General features: G+C 45.3%; 1 protein-coding gene across 3 annotated transcripts in view; it reads right to left on the bottom strand.

Annotated features, from left to right (window-relative positions):
- Positions 1-19,425, bottom strand: part of znrf3 (zinc and ring finger 3) — a 95,833-nt gene that overhangs the window by 2,725 nt on the left and 73,683 nt on the right. For 2 of the 3 annotated variants that reach the window (XM_015960514.3, XM_054730271.2), the window contains exons 3-6: positions 6,359-6,433; positions 3,311-3,442; positions 2,640-2,750; positions 375-542 (exon numbers count right to left, since the gene is read on the bottom strand). In XM_015960514.3, the coding sequence (XP_015816000.3) occupies positions 375-542; positions 2,640-2,750; positions 3,311-3,442; positions 6,359-6,433 (486 nt within the window). The remainder of the gene's footprint in view (positions 1-374; positions 543-2,639; positions 2,751-3,310; positions 3,443-6,358; positions 6,434-19,425) is intronic. The other variant, XM_015960515.3, reaches the window with a different exon arrangement.

Here is a 19,425-nt window from a genome sequence, read left to right as displayed (position 1 = left end):
CTCCAGCGTCCACGAATAAAGGACGAGCAACAGTTACAGTAAAGCCCAAGACCGGGACACATATTTTGACGGTGACTCCATCCAGGATTAAAGAAAGCCACAGCGGGGGGGAGACAGGAAGCGTAATCACTACCCAGCATGCTCTGGGTGTCTCCTATCTCCCGAGGCGCTCTGAGAGACTGGACTAAACATCAGAAAGGCCATGGAAAGAGCGCAGGACTGCGGTCCCCAAGCACACCGGGGGACTTCCACTCTATTGTCCATGAAGCTGCGTTTTGTCTCATGTCTGAGGAGTTGGTCATGAATAGAAGAAAAAACGACTCTTTGTGACTGCGGCGGTCACCGTTTACAGGTTTAGCTGGTCCCTCTCTCACCTCCCCGTCGATGTACTTCTCCAGACAAATGGCACAGTCAGAGGTGGAGCTGCCGCTCAGCGAATCGGAGGCGCCACAGCTGCTCTCGCGCTGCCCCTTCCCTTTGGCCTTGAACTTCCTGGTCTCCATCTTCTCCAGCGCCTGGATGGCCATTCTGTTCATGGAGCTCTGCGGTGGGAGGAGGCAGAACTTACACACCAGCTAAAGTGTTTGGTTTGCAGATGTTTACCTCCTGTGTGTAAAAGGCTGACGTCATGTTGCAATAAATCCTCTTTTTGTTTCATGTTGACGCGAAAACGCCACGAATACTTTTGTAGGAGTCGTGTGCTGCAGGCGCGATTTACGGCCACCGGCGATTAACTGATGGCTCCTCACATGACGGCGTTATTTATGCCGAAGCTCGGCTGCACCACGCCGGAGGTCGTTTCTTCCTCTGTGCACGATCGTGTCCGGTTAATAACTGCAGGATCACGATGAAACCCCGATCGACAGAACAATGAACTTTGAGATGACAAACCGGAGTTTTCTGTTTATATTTAACTTCAGTCGTGTGCAGACCAAACCATAAATGCTGCAAAGCAACCGACACGAGGATTTTAGAGGCGTTTTTATTTGCATCAGATAAAATGCATCTGGACTGCAGGTCCTTAAAGAGCAAGTCACCCCCAAATCACTTTTTTTGCTGATAAACTATATGAAGGAGTGTCTAATCGTGCTGCAGACACGTGTCGTCAGTAGTTTAGCACTTTAGTGCATTTTAGTTAAAATTTAAATTTTCTGCCTAAAACTGTCAGTGTTGTGTCGTTGTCAGGTAAAAAGTCTGCACTGCATTTGAATTTAAATCTGCCATCGCTATTGGCTAAGAGGTACTCAAGAATGTTAGCTAGTACCATATGATGTCACAATGTCGTTGTGAGCCTGTGTGTGTATTTGTTAGCGGCTCCGCCCTCTCGGTCTGCCAGGCAACAGCATTTGTTGCATTTTTCAAACATGAAGTGAGAGTGGAGTTAAACTCCGGTAAGGGTTGACTTGCTGTTTAAAGAGCAAGTCAACCCTTACAAGAATCACTTCACTCCCACACTTCATGTTTGAAAAATGCAACAAATGCTGTTGCCTGGCAGACCGAGAGGGCGGAGCCGCTAACAAAACACACACACTCAGGCTCACGACAGCATTGTGACATCATAATGTACCAGATGACATCATAGCATACCTCTTAGCCAATAGCGATGGCAGATTTAAATTCAAATGCAGTGCAGACTTTTTACCTGACAACGACACAACACTGACAGCTTTAGGCAGAAAATTTAAATTTTAACTAAAATGCACTAAAGTGCTAAACTACTGACGACACGTGTCTGCAGCACGATTAGACACTCATTTATATAGTTTATCAGCAAAAAAAAAAGTGATTTGGGGGTGACTTGCTCTTTAAAGTCTTACATTTGCTTTTCCAAATTTAAGGCCTTAAAAATGACAAATAATCCTTAAATAGAGTTTCCAAAGGTCTTAAATTACCAAAGACCCAATAAACTAAATTCTTTTATTTCTATTAAATGTTCGTGAATTTCTAGTTGGTGTTTTTTGTGTACGATGGTGGCGTAAGCGGAACCTTACACACTCAGCTGGGTGTGAAAGGGGGATATTTTTAGATGAGCACATTAGCTGGTTAAGCTAGCGGGAGCTTGCGCCATGGGGAAGTGCAAGTTTAATGGTAAATGGATGGCTAATCCCACGTTGGTGACGTGGTTAGCACCGGTTCCAGGCAATAGCTGGAAATTATAGCTTAAATTTAATTTTAAAAATAGCTTAAATTTGGTCAAAGTGGCCTTAAAAAAGGTCTTAAGTCTTAAATTTGGCTCCCTTAAACCTGCAGATACCCTGGACTGAGCAACACTGGCGTTGTGGCAGGATTACACCGGTCTTAACGGACGCCGCGGCAGCTTTTCAGCTCTGTCGTGACGTCTCGGTGCGTTTGGCTCCGTCAGCCTGCCTCTCATCAGCGCTAATTAAATGCTAATCCCGATTCGTGCTCTCGACACAAGCGTCCACTGAGAGCTTTTTACTCGTCACGCAAGAGGAATCGATCAGCGGCGGCGCTCCTGTCGCCTGACTCAACACCTGCAGCTCCCAGTCAGGGCTCATATGCCGGAAGAACCAGGAACGCCGCGCTGCTTTTGGGTGTTTTTCCCTTTGACGGCGTAACAAGCGCTCGTGTGCGACGCGGGATTCCTTTAGCCGTTTGGCGTGTGCCGACACACTCACCTGGCTCCTCCTCTGCTTTAGTTTGATCTTGATCAGCAGGATGAGACAAACGAGCGACACGACGACAAAGAAAGCCAGAAAGATTCCCATGTCGAAGTATTCCGTGGGCTGCTGTGGAGAAACGAAACAAAAGGCCACAGGATGAGTTATTTACCAGGAAATATTTACAGTTTAGCACATTAAGATGCAGTTTTATAAACTCCTTTAATCCCAGTTTTATTATGGAAACGCTGAAAATAGCAGGACGTGCGTCCTGTCATAAAAACACCACCAGCTCAGTAAAAAGCCGTTTTCAGGCACTTGGATGTATTCTCTTGACTTTTTAAGATCCAGGGTGAAACGTTGGCCCTGGAAGGGTTGCTGGTTTGATTCCCCACCAGAAATACCCTCCCATCAAACCCCCTATTCTCTCAGGATTTCATTGTGTCAAGTTATTTGACCTCGAAGTGTGCTGCTCTCGTTTTCAAACAGCCGGGCAAACAAACAGCTCTTTGACCGCCCGATATTAATCTGTGAAAAAGTCTTCAGCCTCGGGGCGGCGAGGAACACAGAAGAAAGGCTCTGATTTCACAGCTGGAATTTTCTTTTGTCCTCGCGTCTGAAGCTTCTGGGTCTCTAGTCTCACTTCTCCTCGGCGATCCTAGCGCCGGCTTCGGATCCGGGCCTCTTACCCGCGGCTGCCGGTGCTGAATCCGAGCTCGGGCCACCTTCTGCTTGTTGACGATGTTCATGAGTTTGACGGCATCGTTGCCCTTCACGTAAACCACCGGCCGCTTCAGGGGGTCCTCCGCTACCTGGTTGAGCTGAAGAGAAGAAAACACGTGAATGGTCCATTTCCTTCATGTGCACACACACACACACACACACACACACACACACACAAAAACGTTTATTAGCAGATTTTGGAAGCTTTTGCCTGCATCACATAGCAGAAGGGTGAAAAAACGACCAACAATGTTGAAAAATCATAACATTTGATTTTAAGCGACGACCCCGTGGTGGTTTCACGTGTAACGATTACTACAATAAATGTGTAATCCTTTCTAAAATGTGTATGCGTTAACACTGATGGGTTTTTATGATCTCGGCTTGTTTAAATTAGGATTTTGGGTCAAATGTTGCAGCTTCCTTGATTTTCCAAAGGAAATACTCCTTTTCTTAAAGGTGGTTCTCCCTGTGGCTCTTTGTGACTGTTAAAGGAGAACCCTGAACAGGTGCAGCTCACGCTGCGTAATCCCAACACTCAGGTGTGATGCTCAGTTCAATTCAATTAAACTTTATTTATAAAGCGCCAAATCACGACAAGAGTCGTCTCAAGGCACGTCACATAATAAACATTCCAGTTCAGGTCAGTTCATTAAGCCAATCAGAAATAATGTTTCCTATATAAGGAACCCAGCAAATCCTCATACTAAGCAAGCATATAGCGACAGTGGAGAGGAAAAACTCCCTTTTAACAGGAAGAAACCTCCAGAGGATCCTGGCTCAATATAAGCAGCCATCCTCCACGACTCACTGGGGATCGAGAAGACAGAGCACACACGCACGCGCGCGCACACACACACACACACACACCTCATACTCTGAGTCCAGACCAGGATGAGGAGCTGCGGCGTCTGCATGTGGGGCCAGGCCCGTTAGGTGTCGCTGGGGAGCTCTGTGCCAACCTAACGGTCAACTTTACTCAGACGTTTAATTTAACACGTCTGCGGCGGTCTCAAATAGGACTGAAAGCCTTTTAAATCGCACTCATGAGGACAAAAAGCTCCAGTGTGCCCGTTTCATGATGTAGAAGCTGAATATAGCAGAATTCAGACTCTTACTTCCTGATATGTGGACATCTCTCGTCTGATTGGCTAACAGCAACACGACTCCACCACTGACTCTGGTGGCTCTGCAACGCTGATGTTTTATCTCCACAAATAACACAAGCCTGGAGGAGTTCTGCTGTGTGGTGGAGCATTTAATGCTAATGGTTAGCTTCTGCTAACCAAGACGTTCTCTGCTGTTTCCTGGACGCTAAACCTTAATGAGTCCATGATCGTTAAGCGACAGTGTGACGTAGATCTGTCAGGATTTTCTAATCCTAGAGTTTCACCGGCGCTGTGAGACAGGTGTAGGAGACTATTTTCATGTTCAGCCTGCATGAAACACTAGAGTGACCCGTTAGAAACAGAAATAATCATTAAAAATAGTTTTTTCTGTGAAGTTGACCTTTAAGGTTGCAGCTATCAAAACAGCCAAGTAGCTAACTGTTAATGTTAGCAGCTAACTAGCAAAAATTAGCCTAAAGATGAGACGCTCTCGCTCTTTGTCATCAGCCACAACGGGCGTCACCATCGTTCTGCCAGGGAAGGCAGGCTCTACCTCGCTGATTTGTTGGCTCGCCGGGATTATTCGGGCTTTCCCAGCGACGCCATGCTGCTGCTGCACATGTGCAGGAAGGCAGATGAAGCAGCAGAAGGCACGGCGGCAGCTAAGAGATAAAACCAGCCCTTAACAGATAAGACGATTATGTTGAATATTAAATTTGCGTCAGCAGTCTTGGCAGCCCCGGTTGTGTGTTTGGGCCCCGCATAACTGAGCACGCCAGAGTCGACGCCCCTTTTCCCAGCAGGGGAAGGACCTGTGGAGGCACCACAGCCAGTTTGCCAGAGGCAGCAGGAGGAGATGGTGAATGAAGACGATATTCTTGGTTCTGAGCCTTCTGAAAACTTCTCCTCCTCTCCCTTTCTGTTCTTCCTGCTCATCTGCCGGGTGGATCTGTAACTCCAACAGCCCAGGGGAAGCACCGAAGATATAAATGTCTCTTCTGCTGCAAATGCGGTTCGCTCCGGTTTTAAAGTTGCTCAAACTTTTGTTCTTTTGCGCCGATTCCTGATCTCCTGCAGAACAAACCACCTACGCGTCGAGCTAAAGTTGCCGTTTAAAAGAAAATCCACACTTTATCACATAAAATGTGAGGAGAAAAGGTCAAGAGCTTTCACTTTTTTTAAAGCTTCATCTACTTTTTGGCCCAGGAACCTTAGTTCTCCCTAAGCTCCGCCCCCCTGCCCCTCAGCCTCGCGGCTCCTGTCTCTGCGGATCGGTCTGCTCTGACTGGAAAAGCCTCTCGGGGGAATTTAACACAGCCGCCCAGCGCTGCCTTTCATGTGGTCTGTGCGCGATCCCTTTTATCTCTCAGCCACGCACTTTACGACCCAGCAGCAGAGAAGAAGAGGAGCAAGTAGCGCAGTTATAAAACCAACCTGCAAGTCCGGGCCTGGCCTCGCTGGGATGAATACCGCCAGAGAATTCCTGTGACAAAAGGTGCTCAGAGGAGCTACTGGAGTATTATACTCCTCAAACAGCCAAGACTGCATGTGTGTGACAACACATGGACTTTTTTTGTTTACAGTAGCTCATGCTTGGCCTCCCAAACGTGCACTCAAAGACAGCTCAGGTGAGGCAACGTGCACTACCTGTGCAATTATGAGCTCTACAGAGTTCGGTCGTGGTTCAGTGAAAGCTGAACCCGGGGATCCTTTTTCACTCCTCCAAACACAAGTTAGGGAGCTAAAATCCCAGAATGCATCACTGAACGAGGCCGCCACGTGTGCTTTTTGTGCAGAACTTGAACATTCTGCATTCTGAACAGTCACTGTGTGAACAACACACACACACACGAGCAGGCAGAGTGTGTGTGTGTACATGCAGGTGATTCCCAGGTGTGCACCAACCTGATCGATGGCATCCGGATTCTCAGACACATCAAAGATGACGGCTGTGGCTCCCCGCTGCACCGCTCGCTTCGCCTGCAAACACACAAGCCAGGATTTATTAGACCAAGTGCACGATCACACCGACTCCTGGTGAAAGAGCTCCCCTTTGGCCACTAGAGGGCGCTCTCCCACCCCGCGTTAACCTCCATGTAAATCATGTGAAATGAAAGAGAACCAGCTGGAAGTAAACAGGCCAGTGATGCACATGTGGCCGCTCCGCCAGAAGTCCCATGATGTCACCCCATGTGAACCTGCGGCGCGTCAGAGCAGGCCGGCGACCCGGGGACTGATGCAGGTTTTATGTGATGCGACGCTGCATGACGGGGTGGAATTTGAATCGAGGTCTGCAGAGAGCGCTCAGGAAAGCTGAACAAAGTTATCAAGGATTTCCAGCTGTAAAAAAACGCGAGGCGCTTTCATGTGAGCGTCGGGAAAGCCGCAGCGCCGAGGCCTTTTGAAGAGGGCTGCTACAGGCGAGAGATAAAGGAAACGCTCACATCTGCAGAAGCCCAAGTATCAACTCGCAGAATCCAAACTGGCTTCTCCTTGAAGAAAAAAGTTTCTTCATCTTGACTCTTTTTTTTTCAACCTGCTCGATTCTCGCTGCCCTAGTTAGACGAACGGTTTGATGTCTGCTCTGGGATCTGAGCGAGCGCCGGATCATATCCTGGTATTATCAAGTGCCCCTGGGTTCTGTCCAGCTCTCTTATGGGCCATTCCCATCTGTACCGGGTAGCCCCAGTCGGCCCCAGCCTGGCCCGGTTGATTCCACACATCCTTGCCTTAAGCCCATGTGGGCTGATTCTACCCACCAATCAGAGGCTTGTTCTAATGGAAGGTGTGGATTTGCTGTCAGCAGTGGGCGTGTTGGCCCTGGTCGGCCTGAAGCAGACCCCCTCGAGAAGAGGGCTGAGAATGAGCCTTGGTTGGCCCGGAAAAATACCAGGCCACCCAGATATGTAAACAACCTACGCTACCCGGCCCGGGCCGACCCGGTACAGATGGGAATGGCCCAATAAGAACTGGAGGGAAGATCAAAGTGACGATGTTCAGAACCGTGACTCTGGCTGAGTGTCACCACGCCGGTCTGCAGCGAGGACACGGGGTGCGCTGGTATGTGGGAGGAGGCATCAGGATCCGGAGGTGAGGACGTCCAGCCACGGGATGCTGAGCAAGATTCTCCAGAGAGAAGAATCTTTTTTCAGACGCAACAGCACAGAACCTGGTTTTATCTGAGAATTTGATTCGGTTTGTCCTAAAATCCTAGGGTTGTCATGGTAACCGGTGCGGTGCCAGGTTTCAGGCTGGTCCTTCTGACTGAACGTGAATAGCACACCTTCAGTTTCCCACATCAGCGCCGCGTGGCGCATGAATGCATCCTAACCAACTTGCATCCGTCGCATCAAACCGAAAACGCAGCCAGAGTTTCCTTCAACACACATTCTGTGACTTTAGCGCGACTCTAAAGATACCCGAGTCATGATTCCTGCTCGGACGAGCTGCGACAAGAAGGAGGAGCCAAACATATGGGCCATTCCCATCTGTACCGGGTCGGCCCGGGCCGGGTAGCGTAGGTTGTTTACATATCTGGGTGGCCTGGTATTTTTCCGGGCCAACCAAGGCTCATTCTCAGCCCTCTTCTCGAGGGGGTGTGCTTCAGGCCGACCAGGGCCAACACACCCACTGCTGACAGCAAATCCACACCTTCCATTAGAGCAAGCCTCTGATTGGTGGGTAGAATCAGCCCACATGGGCTTAAGGCAAGGATGCGTGGAATCAACCGGGCCAGGCTGGGGCCGACTGGGGCTACCCGGCCCGGGCCGACCCGGTACAGATGGGAATGGCCCATAAAGATCTTTGATCCCAGAATCATCCGAGTTCATAGAGCATCTCTGTTAGATTTCCTCCTGCAGATGACATGTTTGTGAATCTGCCTTTTAGATCTCGTTAGACTAATTAACCCGGCCAGCTGACTCCATCTCATCACACAGCCCTTCCCTCTCATCCTGCCTCCTCTACGTAAACCAACGTTGCTCTTTTCACTCCTTTTTTCTCTCTCACTCGTTTTTTTTTGTACTTGGAAAGTTCAAAAGTGAGCAGAGTGAAACCTCAGCTCAGCTTTTCCCTCTCACCCAGTTTCCTCTCAGCTCCATGCTGCCAGGCTCCGACTCTCCCCCCGCCTCCACTTAATTCAGCACAAGTCTGCGGCTTTGATGTTAGCTCTCCCGGTTAATAATTAATAGCTCTCGGTAAGACTCTTTCAGAAGAAAGAGATCTCCCTCCTGAAGAATCTCCACAGGCCCGTGCTACAGCGCAGGGACTTGCCTGACGACAACAAAAATGCACCCGCAGGCAAACCGGCTCTCAAAAAACATGACACGTCTCCTTTCCAACCTCATAAAAAAGTATGACATCCATGGACACCAAAGGAATAATCAACACTCCCAAAAACCCTCCATGTTTGCTTCACATACGAGTTTCAGGTGACGGAGCGCCGGAGAACATTCCGGTGGACGGCTGTGGAACGGAAGAGGACAACTTGTCCAACACTTGTGGGGCGACGGTGGCACAGGAGTTAAGAGCTCGCCCCGTAATCGGAAGGTTGCAGGTTCGAGCCCCACTCGGTCTGTCGTTGTGTCCTTGGGCAAGACACTTAACCCACGTTGCCTGCTGGTGGTGGTCGGAGGGACCGGTGGCGCCAGTGCTCGGCAGCCTCGCCTCGGTCAGTGCGCCCCAGGGCTACATCGTAGCTCATCCCCACCAGTGTGTGAATGTGTGTGTGTGAATGGGTGAATGACTGATTGTGTTGTAAAGCGCCTTGGGGGGTTTCAAGAACTCTAGAAGGCGCTATATCAAATACAGGCCAGTTACCATTTATAACTTAAATCCAAGCTTTCATCTTTTATTGGGACCAACCTGGAATTTTAAAGAGCAAGTCACCCCCCAAATCAACTTTTTTTTTCTGATAAACTATATAAATGTGTGTCTAATCGTGCTGCAGACACGTGTAGTCAATAGTTTTGCACTTTAGTGCATTCTAGTTCAAATTTTAATATTCTCAATCAATCAATCAATCAAATTTTATTTGTATAGCACCTTCTACAACATTATCCGAAGCCCAAGGTGCTGAACAACATCATTAAAAGAAAAACATTCCCAGTACACGGGCATAAAAGCAGGATAAAAACATAAAATCATAAAATATCAAGTAAACACTATTACAGATAAGAGATATTGGAATAAGACTAATCGATAAAAAAACAAATGTCGGACAAAATATTCTGCCTAAAACTGTCAGTGTTGTGCCGTTGTCAGGTAAAAACTCTGCACTGCATTTGAATTTAAATCTGCCATCGCTATTGGCTAAGAGGTACCCTAGAACGTTAGCTGGTACCATATGATGTCACAATGTTTTCCTGATATAGGGTTTATTACTCAAGTAAGGGTAAAAAAGTATCTGAATAGAAGGCTACTTGAGTACTGAGTATCATCTGGTCTAATATTTTTAAAATGATGACATCAAACAGACAAAAAATAAGAAGTTATGGGCAAATATTGGTATTTTAAAGACTAAAGGGGAAAAATATAAACAAATAAACAACATAATTACAAAATAACACATTTTAGGCAAAATTTAGACACAAACTGAGGGCAATATTTTCCTGACATACAGGGCTTATGTAGTTGTCTGAAAATGTGACACGTTTAAAAAAAATACCACGATAATACCGACAACGGTGATAATTTTGGTCACAATAACCGTGAGGTTAAATTTTCACACCGTGACAACCCTAGTACCGAAACGAGGCACCGTTTCAAATGATGTGAATCGGTGCTCAGTCGGTACTATGGAATTCGGTCGGTACCTTAAAAAGTACCGAATTCGGTACCCATTGCTAGCAGTGGGTGGGTGGGCAAGGCCAGCTCCTGCTTGTTTTTCTTGACGTGACAGAACCCTGAAACAACTCATTCTGGAAGGTACTGAAAATGTCCAGAATAAAACAGCTGAAGTCTCAATGTGAGGGGCATTCAGGGAAAATAAATTCATAAACATGTTTCGTAGCAACTGTAGAACTATTATAACTCAAGAAAAAAAAGTCACAATACACCCCTTTAAGAACATGTTCCTACAGATTTGTGACTATTTCTAACTAAATCAACACCTTTGTCTCAAGTTGAGTACCATTCATCTTTTATTACGGCTCCATCTAAATCTGACCACCTGTTCATGAAACTAAAGATCCAGACTATTATTGACAAGTTCTCAGTTTATGAAAATAATTTCTTACCACAATGTAGCCATAGAAATAGGGCTGGGCGGTATGGCTTCAAATCTATATTGCGATATAATCTGAAGCATGTGCGGTAACGATATATATTGCGATATATTTTTTTCTCTGTTTATATATGTCAAAAAGTGGGTCAAAAAGTGTGTCTGCTCTGTCTTCTCCATCCCCAGTGAGTCGTGGAGGATGGCTGCTTATACTGAGCCAGGATTCTTCCTGTTAAAAGGGAGTTTTCCTCTCCACTGTCGCTGCATGCTTGCTTAGTATGAGGATTGCTGTAAAGACGCTAACCCCTTCTTTCCACGGGAGCCGTCAGCAGCACGTTACTGCAGCAGCACGTCTTGCTCGCGTAAGCTGCTGCTTGGCCCTTCCCACGAGACGCGAAGCAGCAGGGGAGCAGCTGTCACCGACCGAGCACGAAGACACACGAGTGACTTCGTCAGTAAACACAACAACAAGCAGGAGGAAACTACAACATGGCTCCAAAAGGTTTGTGTTTTATGTTCTGTCCGTTTTATAATCACCAATACGGACCTGAAAAACAAAGGAGACCGCTAGCTAGGTGATAACTTCTCACGGGACCGCACAGTTAGTAACCTTTCTTAGAAGTAAAGCAACCGGAAGGCAGTACGTTCTTTATTCTGAAAATCTCGGGAAGCTTCGCTCCGTTTCCGCGTCCGATTTCCTGTCTTTCCTTCCCCAAAAATGTCGAACTTGACCCGTTTCAGAGGCGTCGCTCGTAGAAAATAGAACCGGCGCGTAAAGGCCGCGACATGCTGCTCCTGAGACGCGGCCGACTCGCGCTGCTGACGGCTCCGGTGGAAAGAAGGGGTGACACTAGTCAGTGACTCGGTGCAACCTGCTGGGTTCCTTATACAGGAAACTTTTCACCAGGGTATCTGCAGGTTTAAGGGAGCCAAATTTAAGACTTTTTAAGACCTTTTTTAAGGCCACTTAGACCAAATTTAAGCTATTTTTATAATTAAATTTAAGCTTTATTTTCCAGCTATTGACTGGAACTGGTGCTAACCGCGTCGCGAACATGGGATTAGCCATCCAGTTACCATCAAACTTGCACTTCCCCACGGCGCAAGCTCCCACTAGTTTAACCAGCTAATGTGCTCATCTAAAAATAGCCCCCTTTCACAAGCAACTGAATGTGTATGGTTCTGCTTACGCAAATATCATACGCAAAAAATGCTGAAGACTAACTAGAAATTCATGAAAATTTCATAGAAATAAAATAATCTTTATTGGGTCTTTGAAAATTTAAGACCTTTGGAAACTATTTAAGGATTATTTGTCATTTTTAAGGATTTTTAAGGCCTTAAATTTGGAAAAGCTAATTTAAGACTTTTTAAGACTTTTTAAGGACCTGCAGATACCCTGTTTCACTGATTGGCTCAATGACCTGACCTGTGTTGGTCCTTGAGACGACTCTGGTCGTGATTTGGTGCTTTATAGATAAACTGGACTGAATTGAATCTAAGACTTTGTTTCTTTTTCAGCTAGTAAAGCAACACAAGAGGCTGTTTGGACCCGTTTCAGAACTTCTTAGAATAAAAACAGACAGAAGAGAGTTCTGGTGAAACCCTCCAAATAGTTTTCTCTGAAACATGATCTCCAACTCTGTGTGCCAGGGGGCTGAGGTGTGTGTGTGTGTGCGTGTACATCACAAACACTACCTACAAAGCAAACATCTCTCCGCCCCAGAGGCAGAAGAATTAGGGCGCGATCTTCCCTGAGTGAAGGAAAGCCGCAGCAGAAAGCACTAAGAACTCCGTCTAGACGCTGAGAAAAATGAAAGCTATGTTTAGCATCCCTGAGTCCGCCTGTAAGATCTGAAGGAGACATTCCCTCTGGTCTGGAGGGAGCCGTTTTCTGCGCAGCACCAGATCCATCGTCCTCGCGGACGCAGGGCTCCCCCCGTGTGTCACGGCGAACGGCATCTCAACGTGAAGCAGAAGCGATCACAAACAGACGAATCAGACACGCGTGTCTTCCTTTCTTTCTCATCTGCCCCCCCTTCCTCCCCCTCTTCATGCTCGCGTCTCCCTCTCTATGCTCCGCTATAATTAAGGCAATTAAGTCTTCAGAAGCCTCTCCACTGCCATTATGCTGTAATTTCATGTTGCCTTCTGGCTTTATGGTTTATTAAAAGATAAAGTCATACTTTTCTCTCATGGATTTTCTTATATGTGGTCACCCCTCCGGGTCACGGCAGGCGCGTGCGCCAAGACGTCGTTTTCATTCAGCCAAAAGAAAATCCACACTTTTTCAAATGTGGCTTTGCAGCCCGGAGGGGAAAAGCGAGAGCTACGCTTTGCAGCACGTCTCCAGGAGATTAAGTCACTCGCTCGCCTCCTGTTTGATGTTAACATCTCACTGAGGAGCTGTTGATCTGTCGTGGCACGTTACCGCCTGATTTAATCAACAGGCTGTTCTGCCGGATCTGCTTCCTGTTGTGTCATCGTGGCTTTCCTGTTCTCGGAGCATTTTCCTAAAGCTGCGGAGTACGGATCTCCTGTAGATCCACTCCTGTCACGCCGGTGGAGGTCCGGGGCCTTCCCTAACCCTCTCAACTCCACCACGCTTCGGATAAACCCGCCGCTCACTGGATGTAAACACAGGACAGGAATCACTTAAAGCACTCGCAGAGCTCTGTGGCTTCATTAATATTAAAGACCTAAACGAGAGTTTGGGTCAGGATGTGAAGTCTGAGCTGGTCTGCGTTATTATCTGATGCAACAGGCTAATGTCTGACCCCCAAGTGGGAATAAAATCGTGCAGCAAACACAGGGTATCTGCAGGATTAAGGGAGCCAAATGTAAGACTTTTTAAGATCTTTTTTAAGGCCACTTTGACCAACTTTAAGCTATTTTTTTAAATTAAATTTAAGCTATAATTTCCAGCTATTGCCTGGAACCGGTGCTAACCACGTCGCCAACGTGGGATTAGCCATCCGGTTACCATTAAACTTGCACTTCCCCATGGCGCAAGCTCCCGCTAGCTTAACCAGCTAATGTGCTCATCTAAAAATAGCCCCCTTTCACAACCAAGTAAGTAAACGTTTATTTATATAGCGCCTTTCACAGATATGAATCACAAAGCGCTGTACAACATGATAAAAATCAGGGCAAATACCTCTAACCAATAAAAAACGTAGAACGTAAACGTAGAAAATAAATTCATGAGTATAAACAAAGTGAAGGTGTGAACCTGAACAAAGCCATCTTTTTGAAACATTTAGGGAATGTGTACGGTTCCGCTTACGGCAACATCGTACACAAAAAATGCTGAACACTAACTAGAAATTCACGAAATTTTTATAGAAACCAAATAATCTTGTTTATTGGGTCTTTGGTCATTTAAGACCTTTGGAAACTGAATTTAAGGATTTTTTAAAAGGATTTTTAAGGCCTTAAATTTGGAAAAGCTAATTTAAGACTTTTTAAAACTTTTTAAGGACCCATGGACACCAGGGGCAGATTTAGGACTGAAGAAGATCTGGGGCTTAGTGCGCGCACGCGCACACACACGTGACACGCACTAGTCAACATCATATATATTTGTCTTGTACCACATAATTTTTAATCTGAAGCTACATATGAAGCATATTCAGGGCAGAGTATTGTTCCTGTTAGTGTTTAGTGTGAGATGATAGTAAATATTTCCTTTCTTTCTCCAACAACTTTACCTGATAAGCTAACTTTAGGCAAACCAGCAGCACAACAAATATTTTCAAATAAGACTCACAAACCTGAGTCAACACCAGTCTCATCAAAGCTGGGGTTCTGTCGCCGTACTTTTGGTCTAAAAACGTCCTTATGTCCATCTTCACTCATGCGTTTCAGGCAGAGAGTGTAGAAGAAGCCGGCTGCTGAAGGGCTTCTTCTTCAGTGGTGGAGGCTCAGGCAGGCTGTATACAAACTACTGCCAGCTGCTCCCTCTCTGTTGGACTTTGGTACTGCATGTTACTTCCACCTTTTAGATCCGGGGCTTTTCATTAAACATTTGGGGCTTCAGCTCAAGTAGCCGGGCCTAACGCCGCCCCTGGCGGACACCCTGAAGACATCGACACATTAATCTCCACCTCATTGTTTTAACCGGCTCGGAAACTTTAAAAGTGGTCGCAGAGCCAAAGTTTTTCACACATTCAAAACCTTCCTCAACCATTTTTCCACTCAAGAGTCTCCGGGGTGCCGAACTCTTCTCCATCTAGCTTTTTGTGTCTGGAAGTGCAAAAAACACGGGAAAATGCTCCACCTGAGAGTAAATCTGTAAGGCTTGTCACCAGCATTCAGACATCAATTCTGTTTGCTTCACAGCCAGACAGGACACGGTTGAAAAATAAATAAACAAAAGGGCTTGGAGTTCCTCCATCTTGTTGGCCAGTGATCTCACATCGCCCATTATGATCGATGGAAGAGATGGTTTGAATTTCCTCTTTCTCTGTCTCCGTTTTGCTCCCGCTCTGCACCCACGCTTCTCGCGTTTTAGCTCATTTGGGATTTGTGGCTTCAGTTGAGGTATTATTTCAGCCTTTCCAATGTTAATCAGCTGCTCCCAATTGTAAACCAGCTTGTTGCCATGGTTACGCATCATAACAAATGCTCAAAAAGTGAAAAAAGCTAAAAAAAAAAAGCAGTAAAAATCCTCCAAGTTTCACAGCACCAGAAACAGAAAAGTAAAATGTCCAAAAAATACAGTTTTTCTTGAGAAACTAGAAGAAAAAATGCCCAAGAAAAGGCAAAACTTACATATAGTCAACAGAGCTACTCCAACATGCAGCCACCCAGAGCAGCGCAGTTCCGGAAAAATTAGAAATTAAATGACCGTTTTATTAACATTTGCTATCCGAGTTATTTCATGAAAGGTTAAAACATTAAACTGCAACAAGAAAAGTTGCACAAATGTTGAGCAACTGCAGCAATGTTCTCCTGTTCCTATGTGGAACCAAACGTTTCCAAATCTGTTTTATGTCATCGGCTTTTTTCTGCCATTAGCTGCAGCCTCGATGACTGCAGGTGCAACTTTTGAGATGCACAAGTCAAACGTTAAGCAACCTCAGAGCCTCAGAAAGAAACACTAATCTACACTGCAACCTTTGACCCTTCCACTTAAAATGTATGTGTGCGCACACACACACACACACACACACACACACACTGAGCAGTACGCCAGGTCTGTCTCCCAAAGGAGAATCTGTTCCCACAGGTGCTCTAAATCCCCAAACACAAGACGGAGTTGTGCAACAAACACAAAACCACAGGAAGTCTGCCAGTTTGGAATCCGTTTCCTTCAGAGGGAGATGCTTTTTACCCAGAGGCTGCTAGATTGGTGTGAAAAGTCTCTTTTAGGGTGATGACAACAGCAGTGGAGAAAAGGCTGAACTCTCAGCAGGATGGAGACGATCAGAAAATGAGCCTCAGGTTTTCTGCTTCAACATTTGCTCTTTTCTCCAAATCAGCACATCATTAAAGTCATCGTCACTTTCTTTATTGTCTTCTTTTCCTCCTCTCCAGTTCATCTAACCCAGAAGCCCTCAATCATCCCCCGGCCCACCCCACCCTGGCTCTGCCTCGGAGCAGAGTGTGGGGTGGGCATCCACCCACCATTGCATAACAGGAATTATACAAGTTAGATGTGCAATCAGGTGTTTTTCTGTGTGTGTGTGTGTGTGTGTGTGTGTGTGTGTGTGCCTCTCAGGAGGACTGCCTGTGTAACTTGGCAACGAGCCAGCCCCATTAAAGAGTTCATGGAGGTGTGCAGGGCGGTGTTTTCTCGTTCTCCTTCATCATGAGACCTGTTTTTGTCTCCATGTCATTTACGATGTTATTCCTAACCTCACCTGCACCAGAACCGCCGCTGAACTCACAGACTTCCTGAAATCTGTCTGTAACCGAGTTATTCTGATCCTTTTAGATAAAAAAAGTCTAAATTTAACCTTTTTCTTATTCCCATCTCTATTTGACTTCATTGTATTTAACAGTTTTGCACATTTATGACACAATTTGACACAGAAAACGGATTCATGAGACCAGTAAATCTTTACATTACTAATAACAGAAGAGATGCTCCACGCTCACACTTCCAGACCACATGAAAAGCTCCACACCGAACAGTCCTCAGCATGTGGCCTGGAGCGCCACGACTAATTAGAATTATCAATAAGAACAAATCAAATATTTACCAAACATAATTGCTTGTTACACATTTCTAGGAGACAACTAATTCTATATTTGAAGGATGGCTAGAATAAATATAACAAATAAATGTTGTGCGAGTTTTAATTGTGTATTTTTTGTTAACAAATCTAATATTAGTTTGTGTTTTTTAAAATAATAAAATCATTTACTTAAATAAAATGTCCTAAACTGAGATAATTGACCCTTTTAAGATTTCAAAATTTTGTAAAAATGAACCCATAGAATGTAAGCCCCGCCCCTTTTTGTCTGTATCCAAAAAGATTGTAACATCTGTATTTTTTCTACTTTTTGAAATTTTTTGTACAATTTTGACGTTTTTAACATTTTAAAATATGTTTTATGGGATTAAATGTAACACAAAACACCCTAAAATGCTAAATACACTCAAATTGGGCAGAATTATGTCATCAAAATGAATATAGAAGAGAAAACGTTTGTAAGATTTATTTACAATTTGGCTAAAATGATAGAAGCTATGTCTTCTACACAAGGACATGGTCCTAATGTCTTCCTATATTTTGACAGGCTTGGATAAATAAGGAATGATGGATGAATTCAATCAGGGCTTAAACGTTTGTGTGTCTAATACCAACGCCGGTCGTGATTGCGGCGCGCCACAGGCAGCATTTCCTGTCCATCACAGTGAGGCTTGATGTCTCTTGGCGTCAGACGCTCACAAACATGAACACAGATGCAGACGCACACACTCGGAGCGCCACTAATCAACGAGGCTTTTAGCCTCTCCGGCGGCCCACTGCTCCGTCCTGCTGAGAACAAACAGCAAGCCCGGAGGAGTGGACCACCGCTAATTAAATTTCCTCTCCCGTCCTTCCCTTGTCGTCCTGGTCCTTTTGTTACGTGCATCAAAAATAAACAAGCCTTCCGGTGGGGGGGTGTATGAACAGCACTCTTTAAGAGCTTTGTCCTCACCTGGACCACACACCTGTTTCCTGGTGCTCTAAAGGATCGATTTTTGCTTTATGTTTCCATGAAAGTCAAATCTCACGATGAGTTTGAGTTGAAGGCACTGGACTGTTTTTTCATCAGAAACAAACTTAGTAGACGACTTTAAGGCTTAAATGTCTAAAGAAGCTCGTGGAAAATCGAAGGACGGGGTTGGAAACGAACAAAAGCTTTTTTATTCTTCGAGTCGTTTTCATGCAAAAAACACATTTTTATTCTATAAGTAGGACAAGCACAGCCATGAGTTATTTAAAGGAACTGGCCAGACTCGGCATTAAAATTGTAGAAATTCAGTACAACTACACTTTAGCATCTATATAAACATGTACTGGGTTGTTTTTTGTTTTAAGGACTTTTGTCATAAATCATTACAGAAAATCCAAATCCTCTCCTCCAGACAGTGAAGAACTGTTTCGCATACGTCACTCCAGCACGTAAAACAAGCTAGCTGTTGATGCTAGTATTGTGAATCACTGTTATTTGTTTACTTTCATGCTCCTAATTATTACGTAAAATTGCGTTTACAGCTGCAGCAAAAGGTCTGAGCCACGTGTCAGTGTCCTACACGCATTTTTAAATAACAGGTCTGATCTAAAATAATAACCTACATCTATAAATCCATCTAGAACCGCACCGCTACTTCTGGACTCCAGACGGGTCCCGTTAGCATGACTGCAGCAAAACCGCTAACCGTGTTAGCTCCGGTAAGGAAAGAACAAGTCCTTTGGGAAAGCTACGACACACACACACACACACACACACACACACACACACACACACACACACACACACACACACACACACAAACAGATATAATCTAAAAGATCATCTTTATATTTCAACATCAGATCCTCCGTGGACCGGTAGAACCTCTGTGACATCCTGGATTAGTGCAAACAACGAGTTGAGCTAAGGGGTTACTCCAGCATCAGGAAGATTTATTCTGGTAAATTATCGGTTAAATATTTTCCAGAGTTAAATCAATAAATACACACAGCAGTAAAACTGTAGATTACTGAATTATTGTTATGGAAATTTAATATTTCATTACTTTAGTCCTATTAACAGATCGATTAACTGCATGTCCTGAAAGCATTCACACACACACACACACACACACACACACACACACACACACACACACACACACACACACACACACACACACACTCTCCCACACATGATCCACTCCCATTCCTCTCTTATCTCTCTGCTTAAATAACCTCTGTGACCAGATGTTCAGGGCATTTGCCACTAAATCATGATTTGGTTGTATGTCTGCCTTATTGATTCTTGTCTCTCTCTCTAGCTGCAGGAACTGGGTTTATTGGTAAACATATTGATAAAATCCATGACAAGAATATTGGGACACATGATGGAGCTACTGTAAGACCAGCTGAGGACTCGTCAGCTTAGAGCTCCCAGTGGAGCACTGAAATGAAATATTTAAGAAAAGTAAACAAACTGTACCGGTTTTGTTTCTGAAGATGAACAGAATCCTCCTCTATGTCCAAATCAGGTCGCAGGCACATGCGCACTTTGTTGTTTACAACCAAAACTTTCTTGA

This window comes from Nothobranchius furzeri, chromosome 10 (assembly GCF_043380555.1).
Source record: "Nothobranchius furzeri strain GRZ-AD chromosome 10, NfurGRZ-RIMD1, whole genome shotgun sequence".
Classification (NCBI taxonomy): Eukaryota; Metazoa; Chordata; class Actinopteri; order Cyprinodontiformes; family Nothobranchiidae; genus Nothobranchius; species Nothobranchius furzeri.
Note: the sequence above shows the minus strand (reverse complement) of the source record. Positions and strands in the feature narration are given on the sequence as shown.